The sequence below is a fragment of the Arvicanthis niloticus genome, chromosome 4 (genome assembly GCF_011762505.2).
Source record: "Arvicanthis niloticus isolate mArvNil1 chromosome 4, mArvNil1.pat.X, whole genome shotgun sequence".
Lineage (NCBI taxonomy): Eukaryota > Metazoa > Chordata > Mammalia > Rodentia > Muridae > Arvicanthis > Arvicanthis niloticus.
In genome coordinates, this window is record NC_047661.1 from 122,670,758 (window position 1) to 122,697,773 (window position 27,016).

General features: G+C 44.6%; 1 protein-coding gene across 1 annotated transcript in view; it reads left to right on the forward strand.

The window, feature by feature from the left end:
* The window catches only part of LOC117707839 (uricase), a 36,878-nt gene extending 23,128 nt beyond the window's left edge, over nucleotides 1-13,750 (forward strand). Inside the window, exons 5-8 of the mRNA XM_034501382.2 lie at nucleotides 5,712-5,895; nucleotides 8,206-8,329; nucleotides 10,273-10,356; nucleotides 13,253-13,750. Of these exons, the coding sequence (XP_034357273.1) occupies nucleotides 5,712-5,895; nucleotides 8,206-8,329; nucleotides 10,273-10,356; nucleotides 13,253-13,327 (467 nt within the window). The 3' untranslated portion in view covers nucleotides 13,328-13,750. The remainder of the gene's footprint in view (nucleotides 1-5,711; nucleotides 5,896-8,205; nucleotides 8,330-10,272; nucleotides 10,357-13,252) is intronic.
* Nucleotides 13,751-27,016: the final 13,266 nt, after the last annotated feature.

The window sequence follows — 27,016 nt, forward strand, 5'->3', positions numbered from 1 at the left end:
CCTTCTCCTTTGCCTTTGATGGACTCTACTATTTTATTTTAGTGCTGTCTTCTGTTTCTTTGGGGGTGGGTGGGTGGTGTTTTCCAGAAAGAGATATCGGGAAAAGCATTTTAGATTACATGGCTTTGTATATAATGTATGATTGAGGTTATTTTTCACTGGCAACTCATAGGAAATTTGTTCTTTTAAAGATTTAGTTTTATCTTTTAAAAATTATGTCTCTGTGTTGAGTATGTGCACACGAAGTGTCCACAGAGGCCAGAGGCATCAAACCCCACAGGGGCTGCAGTTACAGGTGTTTGTGGGCCACCCGCATGGGTGTTGGGAACTGAACTTGTGTCCTCTGCAAGGGCAAGGACTGTTCTTAGTTGCTGAGTTGTCTCTGTAGTCCCTGTAAATTTTTAAGGAATACCATACTTTCAAGACGCACAGGAGCCATTTTAGAAAGTGATGTTTCACTAGTCAGCAGACAGTGGAGATGCTTTTCAAAGGCTGAGTCGCCCAGAGCTCACTGTGGATGGGAGGTGGGAACCCTCTACTCTCCCGGGAAGCCCTTTTGAAGTACTGAAAAGAGACAAAGGGAGTGTCGGGAAGGAGACACATTGCACAGATGGAGGATGATCTAAAAGGGGGGCAGAAAAATCACGGAATCTCATGGCACGTGGCTGAATTTAAACCTCACCTCCACCCATTTCTAACTGTGTGAGGATGTGTGCAGAAATGAAAGTCTCCTGCACAAAGATATTTACTCCAGAGACTTCCGAGGATTAAGTAGGAAAATGTCTTGGAAAGGCATCCACCAAAAGCATGCTTACACACTGGATGGTTTCAGCCAGAGTTACACCCATTTCTTTCCTTTGCTGCCTAGACTGTGACAAATGGAGGGTGGGGGAAGGCAAAGAGTAACACTGGTGGGCGTCAGCTCTCTAGATGAGAAAGAGGCTCCATTGTGATGTTGTTGCCCCTTGACATAAGTCACCCTTACACTTCTCCGCTCCGCTCAACGGATACCTGTTGTGGGCTCCGCTGTTCTCTTGGGTTTGAAACAGACACTACAGTTACATACTGATGCTGTGGAACCAGAGTCTTGCTACATTTAGAATCTAGGCTGAGAATGCACTTGTGGTGGCAGAGCAGCTACCTAGCATGCAGAAGAATCTGGGTTGTTCTGTACCGGGAACAGACAGGAAAAAAATAAAGTTAGGTAAACCAGGCCAGATGAAGGCAGTCAAGGGCTGCTGGCATCTTCCTCCTGGGCTTTCTTCAAGTACAGCATCCAATGAGAACTTCTGTGTAGCGCACAGCCTCGCGGATAAGGAGAACGCCACACTCAGGATTCTTCTGACAGCATTTATTGAACAGCTCTTCAAGATGGTGAGGTGGAGGGAAGGACGCCGAGCTCAGAAAGCCCGCTGCTTAAATAGAGCTTTGGGAGACGTGCAGATCCCTCATTGGCTCAAATCTTTCATCCAATTGTCATACTCGGTTTTCGCGCCATGCGCAGGCGCATTCTCAAGTAAAGCTTCCGTGAAGAACCAGGAAGCAGAAGCCTGCGCCATCTTTTAATGGCAAATGCGGCTCCTCACACTTCTGGAAGTTGAATTTTTTTCTGTCATGCCAGTTTATCTGAGGACATTCTATACACAACCCTTTATTTAATCAGAACATAACGAATCAGCAGATGTACTGATAACCTCTGGCCACGGCGTTCTCTGATAGCAGGGCTTGTACAGCTTTGAAGATATCAAAATATAGGCATTGCTTATCTGGCTGTGGATTGAGTCACAGCAACTGAAGCCACACAGGTGGGAAGGAAAACCATGGGATTTAGAGAGTTCTGATGGTGTCTTCTGACCCTTCTTGCTATAAAATCCCATATGTAGCCCAGGCTGGCTTCTACATAGCCCAGGCTGGCTTCTAACTTCCAGTGTTTGTCCTGTCTCAACTTCCCAAACATTGCTATCATAGAGGTGGGCTTACATGCCTGGCCCTTGGGTTTTAATTGTGGACTGTAAATTATATTCTCCTTTTACTAACACCATATAGTGTTGTTTAGGAACTCTGACTTTGGACTTTTCAACTAGACAGGCCATGAAGGGTAGGTATTTGTCAGGACCAACTTATAGACTGAAGAGAAGTAACCGTAGGAACCCTGCTTTCGGACTTTGTGGTTTTTCAATCACTCCCCAAATGTCCTCTGTCTGCATGAGCCTGTGCATCCAAATAAGGTTGTAGGGATTTGCATTACTGGATTTTTGTGGTTCCTCAGCTTTCTTGGTACTAAACCTTCTAGGAGTCCAGCCAAATTCCCCTACCTTGGGACAGCTTGTTCAGGCTGCCTTATCCACGCTCAGGAAGAAGTTTACATCCACCGGGGACAGCTGTTACCCCAGAACTCTGCCACATCTCTTAGAAAGTGTTGAGAACCGCACTAGCCCCATGTTGGGTGACAAAAATATTGAGGCCTAAAATGTTGAGGCCCTCTCCACTCTGAGCTTGGCAGCTATTGTTTCCTGGCCAAAGCTGCCGCTCCGGTCTGCAGGTCAGGGTTCAGCAAGAGAGAGAGAGTGAGGATGGACTCGAAGAATGGAGACCAGATAGAACGTGATTCAATCCCGTTTATTCTTCAGTCTCTCTTCTTAGTCCAAGTCCCAAGTCTTGAGTTCCTAGTCCCTAGTTCTTAGTTCCTAGTCCTTAGTGGCTCCAAGTTCCAAGTTACTTCTTCCAGGTTCTCTTCCAAGTGCCTGATTCTCTGTCTTCTCTCTGCTGTGTCTGATTCTCTGTTCCTCCAAATTGTTCTCCTGTACTGTCCTAATTGTTCTGACTAGAGCCAAGTGTCTTCTACCTAATGTCAAGTAATCTGTTCTCTCTCTGTCTGCCTCTAGCCTTTTATATGTCTCACTTCTAAGCCACAACTTCAGGTCACGCCTTTAATCATGCCCTTAGGTCTTGTCTCTAAATCTGATCTCTACACTTCTAAGTCACACTTTTAAGTTACACACCTTTAATCTCACACACCTTTAATCTCACACATCCAAGGAAAGTCCTGGGTATCTAAAGCAAGATGTTATCAGAGTGTGCTCAGCTGTTGTAGGCTATTGTAGTACAAGTCTCATGTCAGGGTATATGGCTCAAGATGGCTGCAAAGCTGATAGCCACTTTCTGCTAAAAGTCGGCCCCCAACAAGAAAGAAAGCTCCTTCTTGCTGAGTCAACCCTGGGTTTTCCCAGTGTGTCAATGTGATGTCCTACCCAGGTCCCACTACCCTGAAAAAGCTAGAGTTTGTTCAAAATTAGAAATAAAGAACTCCTCTTCCCAAATTGTGAAAACCCTCCATCATCTGGGTCCTTGACTTAGTTAAATGCATTAGTCACAACCCCAGAGCACTCAGGATAAGTCAGTGTTGCATAAAGGGAAAGGAATCAAAGGCTTCCATCACAGAGACAAGAGTAAGCCAAAGTCTGAATCCTCTACCTCCCTCCTCATGTCTTCTGTTATCTCCAGTCTGTTGTCTGACTGAGTCTGTCTGCCTGTCTTGTCAAGGGACTTTTACTCCGTTTTATTAAACAGAGTATGACACAGAATGTGTGGCATGGGGAAGGAACGAGGGGTGCTTTTAAGAAATCTTTGATGGAGGTTTATGGGGAGTGATACTCTACCCAGCCCAGCTGACCCAGACACAATATTACCAAGAAGTTTGGGCATGCTGCCTTCAGTATGTACAGCTGATGGTCATTTCATAAGAATGCTTTTGCTCTGTTTGCTGTTTACAGCAAGTGTTTGTCATAGCACATGCACAAACACACACACAACACACACACACACACACACACACACACACACACACCACACACACACTGCTCTCTGGGTTAGTGTAAAGCCATGAAAGGACAGCATGGTTTCTTGTTGAGCACTGGCTAGAGATGGCCAGAGACCCAGCAGATTGGAGACCTTACAGGTTTCCCTGCAAGGGACAGCATGCATTCTGCTATGCTCCCAGACTCCAGGCTCCTGACATGAGGCTGAAGACCTCTGTCAATCTGTGCCTTTCAGGCACATAGGACAATGCCCTCCACAGCCCCTCCCAAAGAGAGGTTTGTAGCACAGACAGAGGGTGTGACTATGAGCTGCAGAGCTTCAAGAGATCTCCATATTCATGAGATACCTAAAGGCCAGAGGGTGTAGCCAATTAAGCATTCCTTCCCAGACCCTCCTACTACTTGCAAAAGATATTTAACCTCAGGCCAGCCCTGAGAACATGAGGTACAACTTCATCCATTTTCCGCTTATAATAAACGTTTTAAAACCATGGACTACCTCTCATCTTTGAGAGGTGGAGAACCGTGGAGAAGGCCTTCAGCTACTGAGCTGCCGCCTAATCTCCTGCCAAAGACCTCTCTGTGGTCCAGCCACTGAAACCCAGCCATGACTGAGCTGTGCCAAAGACCCCCATGTTCCAGCCATGGAGGCTGTCCACTCAAGGGAGCTAGCCAAGCCAGCCATGATCTGGCCAAGCAAGCTGTGACCAAGGATCTCATTCCCCATGGGGTGCCAGAGCTCATCTTCTCCCTCTCCCCCCTTTGGCTGCAGGTTAATCCAGCCCATAGACCCCTGTCTCAGTCCTTTCCGCTGCCTCTCAGCGGCACCTGAGAGCTCAAGGGCTGAGACCAGTCAGTCCCTGGCCGGTCCCCAGCCACTTCCTGGCCTGGCGATCCCCAACCCAAGAGCTCCCGCCCCCATGGGACCTCAGACTCTGTTCTCCCCATGACCCAGAGTGGAGCCCTGTGGCATCTCACAGCCCGGTGGCTGCCCGGTGCAGCATGGAGTGAACATAGTTGATATCCCGCACTTCTGCCTCTTTGATCCACGGCCCTAGCCCCTTGGGGTAGCAGACATGTGGGACCCACAACTCAGCCCAACAGGACCCATGCCCACACACATGCTACAAACCGACAGGTTAGGGGCATGGACCTAATTTCAGATTAAAGCTATACATTAGGTTAGGTTGTAAAACTGGATTACAGGGGAAATCCAGGCAAGTAAGGTTGGTTGTTACACTTTCTTTTAAAGGCAAGCTAAACAATCAGGCTCTGTACACAGTAGGATAGCTGACTTAAGTCTTAAGTGACCTCAAGGTGCATTATTAACTCTGGCTATGAGGTTCAGCAAAAGTTCTAGTTTCTTAGAGCGTAGGAGACTTTTAATAATATGATATTGCCACAGGCATTGAGCTAGCACTACTTGACACTCCAGTAAGCAACATCCTCTTATGTCACCTTCCACCACTCATTCCCTTATGAGGGGAGAAGAAAATGATAAAGCATCCTCTTCCTCGTTTTTACCCTTTCTACAACCCCTGATACCCATCAAGACATTCTCAGGGTATAGTGGTGACTGACGACACTTCAGGAAAGGGACCCCAGTGTCCAAGAGACGACACTGTCGGGGGGGGGGGGTCCCATCAACTCATATCAGACTGCTAGTTGAATGACTGGCATCTTGCATTACACAGATGGCTTGCCTGAGACACCTTTGCAGGTACCAGGAAGGCGTTTTCTCAGTATAGATCAACATATTCTTGACCCTATTTTCCTCAGGCAGGAGAGGTCAGAGAGTCTGGCAATTCATAAAGAAGGAATCCCCAGAGACCAGTGATGAGTAAAGACTGCTCTGCTTACACTCACTCTCTCCCACTCTTCTGTCTGACACAGGACCTCCTGTCATTCACTCCGGAATCAAAGACCTCAAGGTCTTGAAAACAACCCAGTCTGGATTCGAAGGGTTCATCAAAGACCAGTTCACTACTCTCCCTGAGGTGAAGGACAGATGCTTTGCCACTCAAGTGTACTGCAAGTGGCGCTACCAGAGACCGGATGTGGACTTTGAGGCTATCTGGTATGACAAGGGACTGCTAGGACCTAAAACTGGGGCAGGTTAAAGGGATCCTGGAGCAAAAAGGAAACCTAGAGGCCTATCAACTCAAATTCCCCCTGGTGTGTTTGTGTGTGTGTGTGTGTTGGTGTGGGGTGGGTGTGTGTGCGGTGTGTGTGGTATGTGTACATGCATGTGTGTGCGCGCGCGCGTGTGTGTGTGTGTGTATGTGTGTGTGTTGTGTGTTGGTGTGGGGGGTGTGTGTGTTGTGTGTTGGTGTGGGGGGGTTGTGGGTGTGCGTATGCATGCATTTGTATGCACATGCACGTGGAGGCCAGAGAACAACTCCAGGTGGTGTTTCTTACAAGTTATCCCCCTTGTTTTTTGTGACCAGCTTCTTACTAGGACTTGGGACTTGCTTATTCAGCTTAGCTGGCTGGGCCAGGGTCTGCCCGTGTTCTCGGTGTTGGGGTTAAGTAGGCAACATAATGTGCAGCTTGTAATGCAGGTGCTGGAGATGGAGCTTAGATCCCCTTGGTCACATGGCGAGCTATCTTTCCAGCCTCTCTTTCCAGATTCTATCAGTGGCTCTCAGACATAAGTGCACAATAGAATACTTAAGATATTGTTAAAATAAAGATCACTGCATTTGCTCCTGGCCCCTAAGAGAATCTATATCTCTAAAAACACCCCAAGTGACATTTCTGCTTCTGGACTCCTTCAAATGAAGGTAATACCTACCTGTGCAGCAATGCAAAGGGGCCTGAACTAAGGTTCCCAACCCCTCCCAGTTGATGAAGACTGTCTTTGTTTCAATACTGAAATGTCCATGTCCCAGAAAACCCTTTGGTTTTGGACGTATGGTGACAATTGGTCATCCAAGGCTAAGCTCCACGTCTTCTGATATTCACAGAAGCATTTTGTAAATGGGCTGAGGAGAGAGCTCATTTATAAAGCGTTTGCATTGCAAGCACGAGGACCTGCATTTGAGCCCCAGAACTCACACGTTAAAGCCAGGCACGATGGTGTGTACTTAACCAGCAGTGGGAAGATGGAGCCAGGCTGGTCCCTGCAGCTCACTGGACAGCCAGCCTGGACAAAGCAGTAGCAAAGTTCAGGTACATACCACAGACCTGTTCTTAAAAAATAAAAAAATGGAGAGCAACTGACAAAGGCAGCTGAGGTTGACCTCTGTGACACACACACAGAGACATACACACACAAACACATACACACACACACACACACATATATGCTGGCACACACAAATACATACACATGTGCCTACACACACACACACACACACAGAGAGAGAGAGAGAGAGAGAGAGAGAGAGAGAATGACAAATGCTTAAGCCTTGTAAAGTGTGAGTTTTATCACAATTCTGACAAGGAACAATTGGCTTCTGAACTCTGAGCTATGGAGATTGAATTCCTTTGCTGAAATGCTAACTGTTAGACATCTCCACCCAGGGATGAGCCGGAATCTGTTCCTCCCTTACAAAGAATCTCTCACTGGTTGTTTTATCCACTCTTTAATTATTTCTTTTATTACTATTAATTATTATTATTATTATTATTATTATTATTATTATTATTATTATTAAGAGGTTTTTGAATGCTTGGAAGGAAACCTCACCCTGGTCCTCTTTCCTTTCCTTATTTCACGTGCTCTCCCTGGGGGCTAGAGTCTGAGTATTGATGGTGAGAGAATCACCACAGTGAGGGGCCAGGTAGGGGAGGGCTGCAGGCCTCCTACTAAAGACAAAGGTTCAGAGGGGCTGCTTAACTTGTGAGCTCAGATCTATCATCTCCAATCAGGGGTAAGGGGGTGGGGAAGTAAGGGGGTGATCACAGCACTGCCTCCACTGTATTGAAGGTTCGGTGTGTTTGGCTTACAGAATCACACTAAGCCCTGAGTAGGAAGTTCAAGGCCACAGCCGTGAGCAGGGGGGAGGTTCTGTGTTTGGGAGTCACCCTTATGTATCTGCATACGTGGTAGAAGATGGATGCTGAAATCTATTTGGCCTAAGTGTCACTCTATGAGAAAAGGTAGCTGCTTAGTGTTTGTTAATGCAGTGTTGGTGTGTGTGTGTGTGTGTGTGTGTGTGTGTGTGTGAGAGAGAGAGAGAGAGAGAGAGAGAGAGAGAGAGAGAGAGAGAGAGAGAGGAAAGGGATATGAAGTGGATTCTGCTTGTTTTCATTGTAGCATTGCAGAATAAGGATCCTTCCTAAAAACCATCCGTACCATGGCTTTTGGGCACTCCTCTTTAGCTTTATAATACATCCCTAATAAATTGCATGAGCGCCTCCAATCTCCACCGTTGTGTCCTAGGGGCGCTGTCCGGGACATTGTCCTGCAGAAATTTGCTGGACCCTATGACAAAGGCGAATACTCACCTTCTGTACAGAAGACCCTCTATGACATACAAGTGCTGTCCCTGAGCCAGCTTCCTGAGGTATGCTTTGTCACTTGTATTGGGAGGACGGAGAGGAACTGTGTCTCCTGTCAGCTCTGAGGAAGAGTTGAGTGTTAAAATAGGAGAGTGGAAGACACTTGAGAAGTGACATCTGTTGTTGTTCAAAAGCTTGTTATAGCAAGTGAGAAGACAGCAGAACATGGGAAAATCTGTTCAACCTAAAAACACAGGCGGCTGCCACAGTGCTGCAGTTTTGTTGAAAACTCCTTTGATTTCCTTCAACCTACTGCAGATTTAAACTTCAAGTTCTGGCCACTTTCCTATCTTTATCTGGAGAGATAACTAGACAAAGGTTGTATGTTTCAAGGCATAAATGATAAATGTAGAGAAATTCAATCCAATTTCCCTTCTTTCTTTCCTTCCTTTCATCCACCCAGCCACCCATCCATCTTGCCCATTTGTCCACCTATCCATCCATCTATTTATCTATTTGATATTCCTGGACATTGTGTCTCTGGTAGGACCCAAGAGATACAAAGATAACCTAGACATGGTCCTTACCCTCAAATATTTCATCATTATGTAAACACAGAAAACAAGTAAAAGTTTTAAAAGATCAATAATACATTATTATGGGAATATGAGGGAAGTCTCACTGAGGTATAAGAGGTATCACTAGGTTGGTTTTCTAGGAGAGGAGTGTGCTGAGTCTTCAAAAACGATAGGGGTAATCTGGGTTCACACTCAAGGGCTAGGGGCCAGGATAAATGTGGAGACAGGAGATAGGCATGACATAGACATTTACTGTTAAGGGCCAACAGCATGTGACATGTTAGGAGGGAAGTATTTTCCTGTGTGCAGGCATAAGGTGTAAATGGGTCAAGAGGACATTTGTAGGCTTATTTATAGCCTATGTTTTATTCTAAACCACCCGGGGCCACTTAGTGTAGCAAAGTATAGCGTGGTAAGGTTTGCATTCTAGAGTGATCACATGTCATAGTATGATAAAAAGTCAAGACAGACCACGGGCTAGGAGACTTGTGAGATGATGTTACAGAGGTGTGGCCAAGAAAGCATGGGCCAATGCTATGTTGAATTAAGAGAAGCATCGCCTGGACCAGCGTGACTTCTCTTCCTTAGTCAGGACTGTAGCATCCTTCTTTTTGCTTCTTCTGCCTGTGCCTACCTCCACTGGGTAGAGCTGGTAAAAACTGATAAACTCTTTGGGTGCCCATAGCTCCCCCAGAATTTTTCACCCAGTAGTCTGGAGACTCCTTCCAGAACCTGGGCAGATCTCTACTAGAGACCTGTTCCTTGGGGGAAGGCTCATTTCATGATGCAGTGCATTCTGAGGCCTTCAAGTGGACCAGAGAAATGGATAGGGCTTGACATACCAAGAGGATATCTATCTACATGATCCAAGAAGATGGGCTCGCCTGAGGCTGGGCTGGCTTTTCCCATGATGCCACGTCCTGGCACAGTATCACAAAGAGTCAGAATTTTAAATTACAATATAACCTTAAAGATTTAACATGAGTATTGTTTTCCATTTGAAAAATCGAGTATAGTTCATTAAATCTTTATGTCATGTACACAGGTCTACAATTTTACACTTATTCTAGGACCTATTGTTAGGAATCATCCTATGGGGAGGGACGGACTAGGGAAGACATGAGCATGTTGGCTGGCCAGTTTCTGAAGGCCAATTAGATGTGGAAGGGATCTACCAGATTCCCACCTCAAAGAGCCTGAGTTCTTCAGAGACAGTTTAATATTGAAGGGGGAGGGTTGAGCCTGCTATCAATGTAACAGGAAGACTAGTGTGGGTGGAGGGAGGGAGGGAGTGATTGGCAGCAGAGGATCATGGGAGAGTATCTTAAGGTACAATCATGGCTACAGGAAGTAGTCAGGATGGATGATTAGATGGAGGAAGAGAGAGAGTCTCCAGTGCTCAGTCTAACCCCTGCTGTTGTGGATTCCAGATAGAAGACATGGAGGTCAGCCTTCCGAACATTCACTACTTTAACATCGACATGTCCAAAATGGGGCTAATCAACAAGGAAGAGGTAAGAAACTGTAAAAACACTGAAAGCACATTTCTGCACCATCTCCCTCCAGTCTCCTTGTCAACGTGGGACAATATAAACGTGTAAAACCTGTAGCAGCTGCTGGCTAGGCAGAGTATTTACAGTTGCCGCTGATTAGAACCCTCTTTGGCTCTGGGTCTCCTGAGGCTGAGTACTCCAGACATGGATGAGAGATTACAGAGGATGCATGCTAGTTGCAGGGAGGAACAAAGAGAAGGAACAGAGCGTGCCCAAGGAAACAGTTCTAAGATCTCCTTGGCAAAGTGCCACCGAAGGTCGCAGCTGCATTATTCTTCCGTCATGAGGCAATGGAAAAGGAAGGCTATATTTTCATTTTCTTTTACCATGCCCACCTTTTGACTAAAAGTCAATTCAGCAGCACACAATATGCTTGGGAGACATGAGAGTGTGTTTGTGCTACGGATGGCAAAACCAAGAAATGTATGCTTTCAAAGGGAACCTTTGTCTCAGGAAAATATACAGCCCTGACTTCCTTTTAGCTGTGACAATTAAAATTGTCTGACTAGGCATCCTGGAGCCCTGACTGGTGGCCTCTATGGTCACTTCCTGGGAAATCAGGACTGACCCTGCCCCATGGACATTTTCAGTCATAGACCTTTGGCCCATCTGCAGCATTGTTTTGGGTAATTGCTTTTAGTGTGTGCAAGGGAGAGAGGTAAGGAAGAGACTCTATTTGAATGTTTCTGCCATTGGAAACCATACTTTCTGATGCATAAGCTTAACAGAAGAGTCTCTAGGAACTTACGGCTGGAGACTGCTGACCAGGAGTCTTTCAACCCTCCCTCCAATACCTGATTTCTCTTTTGCAAATAGTGCTAGTGGGTTCCATTGGCTCCGAGCCATCAGTCACACTCGGATGCCTGTCTTGGTGCTGGCGCATGAGTACCAGGTGTACATATCTTGTACGAGGTGATGTAGGGCCCTGGCTGCTGGAAGAGGGAAAGTTAGGCCCCACGTTCACTGAGCTGACTAGACAGTTACCTCAGAAGAAGGAGAGGATAGCCAGTGTGCTTTGTTTGTGAATGAGGACGGAAGCCTTTGGGAGTGATTTCTTGCTGAATGGTAGGAGATAGATCCGAGAACAATCTTAGCCATGTCTGCTAGAGGCAAATGAGCTCCAAACAGAAAGAAACGGCCAGACTAATGCTCAGCTCCCAGCACAGTCGAGAGGGTTTCTGAGGTGTCTACCGAGCCTTAAGCTTGCATCCATCCCCTCCAGAGCTAAGTGGATGCATCATTGCTGCAGAGGGAGTGGGAGGTGGTAGGTGGGGAGGGCATGGGAGGGATAGGGGTGAGGGGGTGAGGGGGGAGTGGGCAGTGGTTGGGAGTTGCAGAGAGCAAAATAAAAACCTGCAGAGGAAGCTCCTTCCTAGATCCCAGCCCTGGCTCTCTCTCTCTCTCTCTCTCTCTCTCTCTCTCTCTCTCTCTCTCTCTCTCTCTCTCTCTCTCGACAAGTGACAGGATGGGAAGATAGAAAGACTCTACAACACAGCAGCCTAGACATTTCACACTGCACTCACAGCCTGTGGATCTCAGATGCTCTTGGGGTGTTGGACCTAAAGATCCAAAACCAGGGGATGTGCTCCCCCAGAAACACTCAGGGACAGAATTCATTGCAATAACATGAGGTTTATTGATGATAAGATGAAAGCCAGTATACTGGGGTTCCCCTGTATGCAGACAAGAGGAACCATTTTTTACAGAGTTCACAAGGACAGTTAATTACTTCTTAAACAATAACCATAAAGGCTAAATTTCAAACAGCCGTTCCTAAGCCTGGTTTCCTTTCCCAGGCCCAGTTGCTAAGTAACTCAAATTTGCACCTTATTTTTTACAGCAAACAGGGTCAGCTTAAGCAGCTTCTGTTTACCCAGGTTTTACTATGTTAAGGACTCATAAACTCCTATCTTGGGTCTTTCTTCCTGGAATGTTTGTTTGAGTCTTTGAAATGTGCTTCTCCTGGGATGCGTCCCTGGGGGAAGTTAATGTTTGAGTTTAAAACTGAAATCGGAGCTTCTTTTTAATCTTAAGTTTCTGCAGGGGCATGGCTAAAATATAGCTATGGACAATGACCGATGTCCAAAATGAGTTATCAGAGAAGGTCAGATTTACTCGATGAATTTTAAAAAGCAGGATTGTATAATGCATTAAAAACATCCATATCCTAATGACTAACAAACAAGGTGCTTCTTGGCAGCTGGTGGAATGGTATGATCAGTAAACCACTCGCTGTGCAAGCATGGAGACCCGAGCTTGGGTCCCCAACATCCATGTAATCAGCCAAGCACTGTGACATGTGTCAGTAGTCACAGCACTGATAAAGTAGAGGCTGTAGGACCCTTGGGGCTCACAGGTTGGCCAGTCTAGCTGAACTGATGAGCTGAGGGTCAGGAGACAATTCAGTAGGAAAAGGCACTTGATCTATAAGCCTGATGACCTGAGTTAGAACCCTGAATCCCATAGAAAGGTAAAAGAAAAAAGATGCTACTACACAAAATTACCTTCTGACTTCCCAAAGAGTGGTGTGACACATGCAACACCCTTCCCAGTTCTTACACACACACACACACACACACACACACACACACACACACACACAAATATATACACATGTCACCCACATGCACACATTTAAACATACATACGATAACCCAAAGCTACCATACAAAACTTTCAAAATCTCTATACTTTCTGAAAAAGTAACCCATCCACCAACTATAGCATGGGAACTCAGGCCCTGCTAGATTTGAAGTCATTGTCTTGCAGAGGAACTTCCTCCTTGACAATGTGACATTCTTGCTCATAGTAAGGAGAATGCTCTCTCTAAAGTTGTTACCCTGTGCTTTCTCTACAGGTTTTGTTGCCTCTGGACAATCCCTACGGAAAAATAACAGGGAGGGTCAAGAGGAAGCTGCCCTCAAGGCTGTGACTTTATAGCTCCAGCCAATTGTGATGCTGGGGATGACTGTGTTTACCTGCAAAAATTTCATCTCAGGATATTGATTGCTTTGTTCTGTATGAAGTAATTGTGGGGTTTTTTGTTGTTGTTGTTGTTTTTGTTTTTTGTTCCTAGTTCAACAAGGAACTTGTAGTTGTGTACATGTGGAGCCCCATGGCCTTGGGCAGTTTCCTTAAAAATTACTGGGCAGTGTTAGGAGAATCACAATGATATTTCTTCTTGCTGTTCTTTGCCTTAGAATCTGTCTTTAGAATCTGATTGTTCAGGAAATAATTATAAAGTACTGGCTGCTGCCACATCGATTAATTTGAACACTTTACTAAGCAAACACTGTCATCAGGGATATGTCTGGGCAGTGCAGAAAACATAATAAAACCGTGTGAAAAAAAATCATCATAGTGTTTTTAAAGACTCTGGCGCTCTGACAGAAGCTCAGCATGGAGGAGGGCAGGAGGGCATGAAACTCCAACCCTAGCTGAGGAGTTAGTGGGGTTTGGTTGAGGCTGGAGGAGAGAAAGCCAGCTTCGGTTGGGGTGTGGCACCTGGTATGTCAGTCACACTGAAGGTGTGAGAATAAATTGTAAAAATGAAATTTTAGGTCTCAATATGAAAGATTCTTAGGTTCGGAGTTTTTTTTTTTTTTTTTTTTTTCTTTCTTTTTTTTTTTTTCTTTATTAGATCTTTCATTTACACTTCAGATGCCATCCCCTTTCCCCATTCCCCCCCCCTTAGAAAACCCCTATCCCATGCCCCCTTTTCCTTTTTGCATTTATACATTTTTTTAAAAAATGTTAATCATAGGCTTTATAAGTTTGGTATTGTTCAATCAGAGGTGTAACCCACTACCCAACCTAGATATATCAACTATCTTTGACTGGTGGAGATACATGAACATCTGCCTCCCTGTCTCCCCCCTCTATCTCTCTTTCATCACCTAGCTTCTCCTCTCCTTCTTCTTCTCCTCTTCTTACTCCTTTTCTTCCTCTCAGTACTCCTCCCACCTTAGCTCCTCCTACACATCACCCTTCCTGTTAAAAGGAAACTTTTCTCTCAAAATACAATTAGAGCATAATTATGCCAATTTGTACCAGTGAGGTACAAGATAGTCCTAATACCCAGTCCATCCTTTTGTTGACTAACCAGCACCTCTGTCATCTATCCTAACTAAAACACTTAGTTCTGAACCTGGCTTTTTCCTTGGCTTTAGGATGAATGTCAGCTGACGACCATCCACTCAAATCTTTTCTCTCAAGGTAAATAGCTATAAGTTTTCAACCCCGTCAGAAATCCAGAATGACTGAGCTGGTTCTTTGAGAAAATCAACAAGATAGACAAACCCTTAGCCAGACTAACCAAAGGGCGCAGAGACAGCATTCAAATTAATAAAATCAGAACTGAAAAGGGAGACATAACAACAGAAACAGAGGAAATTAAAAAAATTATCAGATCCTACTACAAAGGCCTATACTCAACAAAATTGGAAAATTTGGAGGAAATGGACAATTTTCTAGATAGATACCAGGTACCAAAGTTAAACGAGGAGCAGATAAACCACCTAAACAGTCCCATAACGCCTAAAGAAATAGACACAGTCATTAAAAATCTTCCCACCATAAAATGTCCGGGGCCAGATGGTTTCAGTGCAGAATTCTTTCAGACCTTCAAGGAAGACCTAATACCAATCCTCTTCAAGTTATTCCATCGAATAGAAACAGAAGGAACACTACCCAATTCATTCTATGAAGCTACCATTACACTCATACCTAAACCACAGAAGGTTCGGAGTTTCAATTTACACTCAAGTGTTAGCTGCCCCTGGGATGCATCCCAGGGACTTGAACTAACATTTCAAAAGAACAAAGGACCCAAGACAGAGGCAATAAAACACCTGGGTAAACAGTCACTTAAAGGAATTCTCTTGGAGATACAGATGTAAATTGGGATGGAGACTGGGAAGGAAACTAAGCTTGGAAATGTTTGAAATCTCTTTTTATTGTCCAAGAAGCAATTAACTATCTTTTTGAACTTTGTATAAAAACTATCCTTTTCCACCACTTGGGGTCCCTTCTTGCCTATGAGTGGAGGGGCCCAGTACACGGGCCACTGTCATTCAATAAACCTCATGCGATTGCAGCGAGTCCGTTCCCTGAGTATTTCTGGGAGAGAGCTTCCCGTGGGTTTGGATCCTTAAAATCCAATAAAGGGTACTAGGCTTCATGCCCAGAAGTAGCCAGACAAACCCAAACTGGCCTCAGTGGGAGAGAAAGAAAAAACATGAAGTTGAGTGAGTGAGGTAGACCTGAGATGAACTGAGATGGGAGGCAAATATTATCAAAATGTATCACATAAAATTCTCAAATAATTAATAAAAACATTATTTTAAATGTTTAAAAACTACTTTTAAGTTCCTCTACCAGTTAGCATGAATAAAAACAAGAACATTAAAAAAAAAAACAAAACCTTTGGCATTTGCAACTGACGATTTATTTCTAGCCTAATAATGATTTTTCTGACCTTGTTGTGCTGCGTTTATGATTGTTACAACCCTTGCGGAATGCTTAGTGCATACTGGGACATTAAAATAAGTATACATTGTTTTTCCTTGAGTAATGTGTATCCACTCCTCTGGTGTAAAGAGCCGCTTTTTCTAAGTGTTCAGACAGTTGACAGACGGGTGAATGTGCACATGGAAAGAGGCTCTAACATACTTCTCTGGAAATATGTTTACAAAGACTGAACAACAGGATTCAGGAATGAGATTTCCCTTGGATCGTGCACTTTCCTGACTTTTCCAACTATGAAAACCTATTGCTTTCATGACCAGAGGAATTCGAGCATAACTGATGACTTAAAATGGATTCAGACTGGAGAGGTGACTAGCTTTATATCAATCACTGACATTATTCATTACACGTTACTCTACAGAGCCTAAAAAGAACGACTTTAGAAACCACAGTTAAGACCTGTGTGTATGAACAACCCACTAACCTTCCTGGGCTTTTAAATGCTTCCTTTATTTATTTTTTTAAAAAACACTTATTTATGTATTTATTTATTTACTTGTTTTATGTGAGTACATGGTAGCTGTTTTCAGACATATAAAAGGAGGGCATTGAACCCTATTACAGATGGTTGTGAGCCACCATGTGGTTGCTGAGAATTGAACTCAGGACCTCTGGAAAAGCAGTCAGTGTTCTTAACCACTGAGCCATCTCTCCAGCCCCCTCCCTTTATTTTTAACATGTTAATTTTCTTATGTGCATGAATGTATGTCTGTGCATTATATGTATATGTTGTGCCCAAAGGGGCCAAAAAAAGAGTATTGATCCATAGGACTGGAGTTATAGACAGCTGTGAATCTCCATATAATTGAACTCCGATCCCCTGGAAGGGCAGTCAGTGCTCCTCACCACAGAGCCATCTCTCCAGCCCTTCCTTTATTTTCAAAACAATAAAGTCTACATTGTTTAGAAATCTTCCCTATAAAGCTCTTAGTATTGTGGATAAATTGCTCCATTTACCTTTATTCTACTTTGGTTTTATGTGCTGTTAGCATTAGGCTTCTAGTGGTATAAAGAACTGCTTGAGGCAATTAACTTTAAAAGAGAAAAGGCTTGTTTGGGCTCAAGGTTTTTAGAGATCTCAGGTGGCCACTTTGCATTGGGCCTCTTGCAAGGGTGGCTCATGCTATTGAGAAGACACACACAGAGGTACTTATGCCACAGCTCAGAAGCAAGGAACCAGAGGAAGACCCTGGGATCCTTGAATAGTGTACCCTAGTGACCTAAGAATGTCTCACAGAGCCCCCGTTCTTCAAGGCTCCACTGTCTCTCAATAACACCATCCTGGGGACCAAACACCTTTGGGAACGCTCATCCTAGTCATAGCAAGGGTGTGGCCGATGGACACACTAAAATCCTGGCTCCGCCAGGAGTAGCAGTTCTCAGTGGGTTTCAACCCCTTTGGAGGTCAAACGACCCTTTCACAGGGGTTGCCTATCAGATATCTTGCATATCAGATATGTACAGTACGATTCACAACAGTACCAAAATTACAGTTATGAAATAGCAAAGGAATAATTGTATGGTTGGGGGTCACCACAACATGAGGGACTGTATTAAAGGGTCGCAGCATCAGGAAGTTTGAGAGCCACTATGTACATGTCCGGCCTCTTTCCATTGCTGTGAGACCCGAGTGTAAAGTTAGCATCAGCCTGTGTGTGTCACGTGAGAGGTGAGAGGCCTGGAAACCAGTAACTTACAAAATGCTCTGTGCCGGCTTGGACAGGGCTCCGGAGAAGAAAGATCAAACGGTTGGATAAGGAAAATGCCACAACCACATTGAGTGCTCGTGTTACAAAGCTTGTGAAACTCACAGGACTTTCATAACCGAATGTTGAGTGTAGTTTTAAGTGCACACTCGCCCCTTGCTCTGCCCAGCGCTATGCTTCAAGATCAACCACTGCCATGGCCTGCTCACCCAGCCCCCACAGCTAGCTTCTGCAAGTTGCTTCGGTCTCACTCAGCTCTGCCAAACTGCCAGCTCCTGCTTTTCCTAAGAAAAGTGATTGCCAGGAGCTGCAATCACTCTAAACAGACCAACCAGTGCTCTAACCACTGCCCAGGCCACGCCCTTTCTCTTGCCCACCTGAGTGGCTTCAGATGGAAAACACCAGACAGCCTTAATATTTTAAAACCAGCCAGATAACACAACGGCTGGGTACATAATCTACAACCCTAAACCCATCAGCTATCTTGTTTTAGAATTCTGTCAGTGGTGGAGGCCGCCACTGGCTCAGTCGCCCCCAGGACTTACATGGTTCATGTTCCTCCCTCCCCCCCCCTCCCCCCTCCCCCAATCTCTTTTCCTCCTCTTCCTCCTGGGACCTGGAAAACCCTTTTATCTTTCACCCAGCGATTAGCTTCTGCTGTCTTTATTGACATAATTAAGAATCAATTAGGGAACTAGATTTTAGTATCAGCTCCTCCCCTTACAACCAAATTACTGGAGATTCAGTATCAGAAGCCCATGTTTGTGTCCTGATTTGTGAGGGATGTTTTCTTTCTTTCTTTCTTTCTCTCTCTCTCTCTCTCTCTCTCTCTCTCTCTCTCTCTCTCTCTCTCTCTCTCTCTCTCTCTCTCTCTCTTGTTCTTTTGGTTTTTTGTTTTTGTTTTTTCGAGAAAGGGTTTCTCTGTGTAGCCCTTGCTGTCCTGGAACTCAATCTGTGTAGACCAGGCTGGCCTGAAACTCAGAGATCTGCCTGCCTCTGCCTCCCAAGTGCTGGGATTAAAGGCGTGCGCCACCACTGCCCAGTAGAGGGATGTTTTCTTAAGAGTGAGGAGACACATTGAAAACCAGCCTGTAGTTTTGTGTGCTCCTTTCGGCTGTGACCAAAGGGGCGAGGGTTGAATTGTAAACATCTGTGAAGTCCTTTCTACTGTACTGCTGATCAGTTCGCTCTGGGAGGCTCTGGGGGTAATCCTCTAAGTAAACGTCTTCTTTCTGGAGCTTGCAGTTGTGGCAGTCTGGATTCCGGTTGAGGCTTCTGGTTCTGGGGGCGGCTTCCTCTATACCATCTAAATCTCATCTCACAGTGAGAGACTTGGAACTCTGCGTCCCTTTCTTTTCCTTCCTGGAATAAGCTCATATCATTCTTCATTTAAAAACAAAAAACTGGCTTTCCCTTTTTTCTACCCTGTATTAAATGAATTGCCTTTTTGAGATTTACATATTCACCACTGAAATAGAATCCAACATTTGTCACTGGCTTCCATGTTTTAAGTGTAGAACTTTGAACTTTTCTTTTCCAATCCTTTTAATGCCTTTTTTGTGGGAAGAACACGTGCCTGCATGTTTGCCTGGTAAGTGTCTTTGTAAACCTTTGCCTCCATGTCTGTGCTGACCAGGAAGCCAGACATGTTTCCAAAGTGACGGATTTCAAGTGTTCCCACCAGACACACTCCAGCTTCTGAAGGCCATCGGTCTCAAGACTCCACCTCTCGTGTGTTTCATGGCTCTGGTCTCTCACAGAGTCTGGCGCTCTCCTTCCTGCCATTTGCCTTATCTTCGTTCTAGATTTTTTCTATTAGTTATTTGAAAGCTTTGTACAACATGTTTTTAAAAAGTATACCTCTGTTGAGAGCCAGGCCAACCCAAGGCTTTCCCGGAGGCTCTGATAAGTGGAGAAGGAACACAGTTCCTTTTCTAAAAAAACAGGAATACACTGGAAAAGTCCAACAATAGCCTGAGGCCAGAGCCGTGGGGGAGCTACAGTTTCAGAACCTGAGAACCCAACCCTTTCCATCCTAAGGCTATGGCTATCAGTCCCAAGGCCACTGTGTGCTTGGCCTGTGGTACATTTGCAATATCCTGTGTTCCCTCTGTACAACATTGCTTGCTTAGCTTCCTGCTGACTTTGTCTCTTTTCTTCTGGAACTAGTGTATAGGATGTTGTCATCGTGATAAGCTTGCTTGGCTTAAGGCATAGCTTATACAAGACCTCTTGGTCCCAGCTTTCTGTCTTCTTTATCTTCCTGTCTTGGTCCTCCCTTCTTAAGACTCTGTCAGTGAAGGTAACTGAACAAGTTCAAGTCGTATTACCCACCTTCCCCCAACTAACTCCCAGTTCATCACCCTTTCCCTTCCCACCATGTCTTTTGGTTTTATCCTTAAAAATGAATTTGTCACTCAAATATTCTTATATGTGAGGTCTTCCAGTGGGATATGGTTGACTCACCAGGGGCTGCACTCTTAGGGGAAAAAACCGGTCTCTCCCTCCCTCAGCAGCTAATGATTGCCAATAGCTCCACAGATATGGGTTGAAACTGTGTGCCTGACTCATCCACCTTTCCATTCGGGGATTTGTCTTGCTTTCACCTGTACAGTATTAGGACTGCTGTGTTGTACTCAGAGGATACTGTTTCCCTACAGCTATCTACCACACCAGTCTTACATTCCTTCTGCCCTCTCTTCCATCTGAGGGATCCTTGAGCCTTGGGAGTGGACTGCAGTGTATATGTTCCTCGTAGGCCTGAGAATTCTGCAGTCTCTTATTCTCCACACTGTGGCTAAAGTCAAGTCATTATATTACTATCTCTGCAGACAGAAGCTTCTCAGACAAGGAATGAGAGATTCTTTCATCTATGGGTGGAATGGTAAGTGATTAGGAGTCAGTTTAATATTCTGTCCATTTGGCAGCACAATAGTAGAAGGTTTCCCCCTAAGGCCTATGACCTGTCTATCTATAGGTTCTTAGCTGAATAATGGTGCAGATATGGGCTTCATCCTATAGAGTAGGACTTGTGTTCAATTCGAAAGCTGTTGGATCCTCAAGCCACTACTGCAGCAGATGGCACGTCTTTTCAGATCTGTCATGAGTGCATCTTACAGGGCTCATAGCGGTGTGACTGGAGATTACCTTTCCCCTCTGGAAGCTTGCACAGCACCTTCAAGCACCATGAAAGCTAGCCAGTAAGGATGAAGCTTCCAGGCCTGTACACCTTGGTTTTTGTCATGTTCTATGACTCAAACATGTAGTGTCTTCAACAATAAAGTTCTGAGAGTCATTAAGAGTAATAGAAATATCTTGCAATGTTGGTTTTTAGTTTTTTTTTTTTTTTTTTTTTTTTTTTTTTTTTGGTTGGGAGGAGGTATATGGGTCTATGGTACCAAGGCTGGCTAGTTTTATGTCAACTTGACACAATCAAAAGTCGTTTGAGAGGAGGGAGATTCAATTAAGAAACTGTCTCCATAAAATCTGGCTTCAGGCAAGCTATATTTTCTTAATCGGTGACTGATGGGGGAGGGCCCAGCCCATTGTAGGAAGTGCCCTTCCTGAGACGATGGTCAAAGGATCTATAAAAACCAGGCTGAGCAAGCCATGAGGAGCAAGTCAGTAAGCAGCCTCCTCCACGGTCTCTGTATCAGCTCCTGCCTCCAGGTTCCTGTCCTGTTTGAGTTTCTGTCCTGCTTCCTTTGATGATGAACTGTGTTGTGGAAGCATAAGCTGAATAAACCCTTTCCTCCCCAAGTTGCTTTTTGTTACGGTGTTTCATCGTGGCAACAGAAACCATAACTAAGACAGAACCTCACTGGCCAGCAGTTCCAAAAGAAGCCAGTCATTGCCATTGCCAGAGCCCTCCCCCCCCTTTCCTCCCCCCCCCCGTGTATGTATGTACATGTATATTTTAAAGTGTATGTGTACATGTATGTGTATGTATATACCAGTGTGTTCTACCTTCTCTCTCTTGAACATCTCTTCCCATAGCGTTGGCCCAGACTGGCTCTCGGGAATGCTTGAGGGTTTTTGAACCCTACTCAGACTTGAGAATATAGTGGTTTTGTGCCTTTTTCCAAGAAAAAATATGGGTTCATGTCTCTGTAAGGACATAAACTTAGTTCCACTGAAGAACTAATTTCCACTCTATCCATAAAATATAAAGGAATCTAATAGAAATGTATTACATGAGGAATGGGGACAACCAAATCTGCAGGAAACTGTCCTGCTAGCCTTTTATGAGAAAGAGAGTAAACATATGAAGAACAGAAGAGGAGGCTCAGTGTGGGGAGCCGACAGAAGGCGGCTATCATCCTTGCAGCCATCTTGAGCCATATACCCTGAAAAGAGACTTGATTACATTAGCCTACAACAGCTGAGCACACTCTGATAACATCTTGCTTTAGATACCCAGGATCTTCCCTTGGTTGTGTGAGACTTAAAGGTGTGATTTAGAGCCGAGACTTAAGGGCGTGACTTAGAGATCAGATTTAGAGACAAGGCCTAAGGGCATGACTTAAAGGCGTGGCTTAAGGGCGTGGCTTAGAAGTGAGACATATAAAAGGCAAGAGGCAGACAGAAGAGTGAACAGAGAATCAGACACTTCAGAGAGTACAACGTGGAGTAGGAATTAGGCACTTGAGTCTTGGCACTTAGAGGAAGAACTTGGAATTAGACATTAGGCACTTAGCACTTGGAAGAAGAAACTTGGAACTTGGAGGCACTAGGGATTAGGAACTAGGGACTAGGAAGTCAAGACTTGGGACTTGGAGAAGAAGAGAGACTGAAGAATAAACAGGGATGAATCACACTCTGTCTGGTCTCCATTCCTCGCGTCCATCCTCAACTCTCTCTTGCTGAACCCCGACCCGCAGACCGGAGCAGCTTAGGGCAGTGCAGGCTCTAACAACTTAGCCCCCAAGGCTTTGGCAGTATGGGTTCCAACACTGACAGAACGGTCTGAGACATTTTGAACCCCAAACGTGGGGTAGAGCAGTTCTCAACATTTCTGGCCCCCAAGCATGGGGAAGCTCAGGCTGCAACAGGTCACCACAGCATTAAAAGTCTAAAAGGTGCCAATGGGTGGTGCCCGAGACACAGCATAACCAGCCTTGCTGCATGTTCCCCCTTAGCAGATGGTGCACAGATTTGGTTTCCCAGACAATGTGACCCCTGCAAGTGACAGGTACATTTAGCCTTATTTACCACTTACCCAGGACCCGGTGTTGAGTGAGTAGTGGGGCTGGATTCCAGCTCAAGGCTGAGTAGCACAATACAAGCTTCTGCCGACAATACTCTCCCAGCCTTGCCTGTCTGCTGCTGCTGAGGAGAGAGGCCAGCCTATGTTCTTATTCAGCAGAAGAGAGGAACATTTTCTAACCAGAGAAGGCTTTGCATCCCAGGCCTTCCTGATTCTGCCTTTGAAAATGGTAAAATATTCCCACTTTACAGGTGTAGAGTTTAGCCACCTGCTTGTGGGTAACCAAAGACTTCTGTGTTCTTACTTGCACGATGCTCCATCACTGGACATCACTGCTAGTCTGTGCATGTGACTCTAAGAGGCAAATTGTCATAATCACCAAATGGACTTGGATTTCATTATCTTTTGTCGTCACACTGCCACAACTGGCCAGAGCTGGTACCAGGTTAGTGATTGCCTATGGGACTCCTGCATAGAACTTACAAGCTGCTTGTTAGTGCACAATACACTTCCTTCTCCTTCCTGGGGTTTCTCTTCCCTGTCTCAAAGCAGAATGAACAAGTTTTTCCTAAGAAGCATTTCTGTCCTGAAGTAGTCAGTTCTTTCAACATTTAACTTCACCCCCACATCATTACGGAGAAGCATCTCCTGGCTCTGGGCCCAGACCTGACCCCTGCAGCTCCCATTCGCAAGGATTGTCTCAGGCAGATGAATCACCCACTACCAGTAAGTACTTTTTTCCTTTGGCTTCCAAATCTGGCAGTGGTTGGGCAACAGTGGGCCATTAAGACTTTTGCAAATTAAATTCCCCCAAAGACAAATTTCACTAATACAGTAAAAAAATGATTTGTGTTCCTGACAACATATACTAAACTCCAAGGACAAAAAATTTTAATATTCATTTGGTTATTTGTTAAAAACAAAATGAAAAGTGTGGCAGAAATTGACCTCTTTTTCTCCACATTGATGTCCATTAGCTATCTGCTACCAAAAATAAATCTCATGAGGGAGGGAGAAAACAGAAGGAATTGTGTAATTATATTTTAATTAAAATTTCTTTTAAAATAATGCTTATGCTTGCTGCATGCTCTGGTGTAATATGGCCGTTTGTTTCTTTTCAATTAAATTGGCTTGCAATCTCTAATTCCTGAATTCTCTCTCATTCTCTCTCTCTCTCTCTGTGTGTGTGTGTGTGTGAGAGAGAGAGAGAGAGAGAGAGAGAGAGAGAGAGATTAAAATAGTGCAGGGCACAGTTAGTGTCTAAAACTCAAGTACCTTTGAAATCCAGACAATTAGTGCAAAAGTGTAGAACTAAAATGGAAGGCATTAACACACTGGAAATTTCACTTAAACACACACACACACACACACACACACTGGCCAAAGGAAAATGTGTCAATTTATAATTCCACTGGACAGTGACCAAGCTTGTGACCCAGACTTGCAATAGTTCATTGCATGTAATTTATAGGGTCTGAATTCAAACAGCATGGACTTCTTTGACTCCCTTTGCTTCTGGTATCCTGTCTGCTTGTGTTGTTAAAATTAATACCCACCAGTTTTCACACATATTTTACCATAAAAATATATTGGCATCCAGGCAGGCTCTTTCCCACTGCACACATGGTATGTGTTCTCATGTGGCAAGTGCATTTGTGATGAGCTATAGACCAAAGGTAACACGCAAAAAAGTCCAAAGTGAGGAATAAAAGCTCCGATCTGCAGAATGTCAGCTATACCAGCGGCCTGTTTCAATGCTAGTGTGATCTTTCCTGGATGGAGAGGGACAGAGAACCTTCCACGACTGCTAAGGGACCCATTCACTCTGCCTGTCCCGGACCCTTCATCCCGTCTGTGGGGACAGCAGTCTGTGGGGACAGCAGTCTGTAGGGACAGCATATGGGCTTGAACTTAGTGATTTTGTGTGAAAGCTGTCGTCAGAAGCTGAAAGATGCTTTTTGTATTTTTCCATTTGCTTTTCAATAACTTTCCTGTTCTCAATACCCACAGAGAAACTCTACGCTAAGGCCCAGTTAGGATATGACAAGTTCCACCTGGAGAAAAATAGAGCTAAAATCCCTCATGTGATATCATTTGCTTGGTGACCTGCAGGTAGGAGTAACTACAAGTTGTTCCCAAATCGTCCTTACGATTGGGAACAACTCATGTGCATTAAAAGGAAAGCAAACCCTGAAATTTAAGAAATCTTGAGCAAGAATCAGGTTCTAGAAAGAGACATTGTCGAAGCCTGAGGATGCTGTTGGATGCCTTCTGACCATGAGGGGTTGTTTCATAACCACAGAGAGAAATGACCCAGTTGCTCCAGTTTGGTGTTATACTTTGTCAGGGTTTTGATAACCTTCAGCTTGGGACTGGTTCAGGCTCAGGGGCCCAGTTACTAGGGTGTTCTTTGGCTTAGGTTACAATGTCCATAAATAGGGTGTAGTATACTATAGAGAGAGGCCACCTGTGGTCAGATTTTATTGCTCATGTAAGCTGGGTTAGGGCAAATCTATTTCAGTTTTGTAACAGAATGAGGCCTGGGCTTGTAACTAGGTTCATAGGTTCTCAGTAAGTGAATAGTTCTATATTTCTAGTGCCCTTTGCAGCTTCCAAATGGCAATGAGACTGGTTCTGGTTGGGTATAAGATGGAGCATCAGAAATGTCCTGAAGATGGAAGTTCTAGTTCCTTCCTCCTTCTCTCGCTGGTTAAAATTCATGTGGTGATAGCAATGTCTATGACAGCGATTTTGTGCTGTACGATGACAGAGCAGAAAGACAGGAGGAACTATGTTCCATCCTTGCCAAGGGCACGTTGTCATCTGCTCCCTTTCTTTGGACATTTAGACAGGGACAACGTAGGCTGGATCTTGTTAGAATAACTGGTAATGAGGGTGAGGTGGGCAGCTTCTGCTCCTACATAGCAGCTTGTTTCCAAGGACCCCTGAGGTGCTAGAGCAGAGGAGGTTCGGGGTGTCCCCAGCTGCTAGAGCAGAGGAGGTTTGGGGTGTCTCTTGAGTGATCTGTTGAACTGTATGAACTCAAACGCCAATAGACTTCCACAGCTGCAAATTCCTTTACGAGAACTTTAATCAAGTTTTTCCTTCTGCCCTCCTGTTCCTCTGAGCAGGTCTTCACAGGCTCAGGCTGTTGTTGTCTTGGTTGCCTTTATCACTTCTCAGTGCTAACTGTGTTCTGTGTCTGTGCCCTAGGTGGGAATTTGCCCTAGGTGAGGTAGAACTTACCTTTGATTGTCACTTCTTCCTATTTATAGTATAAAGCAAATCATTTAACTTCTACATACCCCATAAACTCCTTAACTGATGTAATTTGAAACTCATTTTTTGTTTAAGAGAGGATATCCTACAACCCAGGCTAGCCTGACACTCAGTATATCAGCCCAGGCTGGCTTGAACTCCTGATGCACTCGCCTCCACTTCCAAGTGCTAGGGTGACAGATGCTTGCCACAATTCCTGGACTGTGTGGTGCTGGGAATCAGATTTAGGGATCAGTGTGTGATAGGCAGGTACTCTACCAACTGAATGACCAGCCTGGAATACATCTTTGAACTTTGAATTATCCTATTTTCTAGGTCATTTCCCTCTCGTCTTTAGGTTTTATGTTCTCCTAAAGAGCTGGAGAGCTGCTCTTCCAGAGACTGGGCTTTGACTCCCTGCACCCACATGCTGGCTCATAAGAGTCTGTAACTCCAGTTTCAGGTGAACTGATGTCCTCTTTTGTCTTCATGTGGGAACCAAAGGTGCACCCATGATACCCAAACATTCATGGAGACAAATATCCACACACATAAGATATAATAATAAAAAATAGAATTAGATTTTATGTTATTCATAAAAAACAATCCCTATAGAGTAACAGGGTATTCTCTAAAATAAGGAGAGGCAAACTCAGAGGCCTACGGACTTCCTTCTAAGCTCTGTGTCAAAAAATGATAGTGATAGGCAAATTTAAAAAATGTATTTGTTAAAATCTCACCAAAAATTGATTGCTGGACTATAAGGAAGAGTGAGGTCTGCTGGGGTGTTTAATTCATATGAGGCTCAAATTACAGTTTAGTTTTATTTAAAAAATTAAAATTTTTATCATCACCATCGTCATCATTCTGTGTGTGTGTGTGTGTGTGTGTGTGTGTGTGTGTGTGTGTATCTGTGTGTCTATGT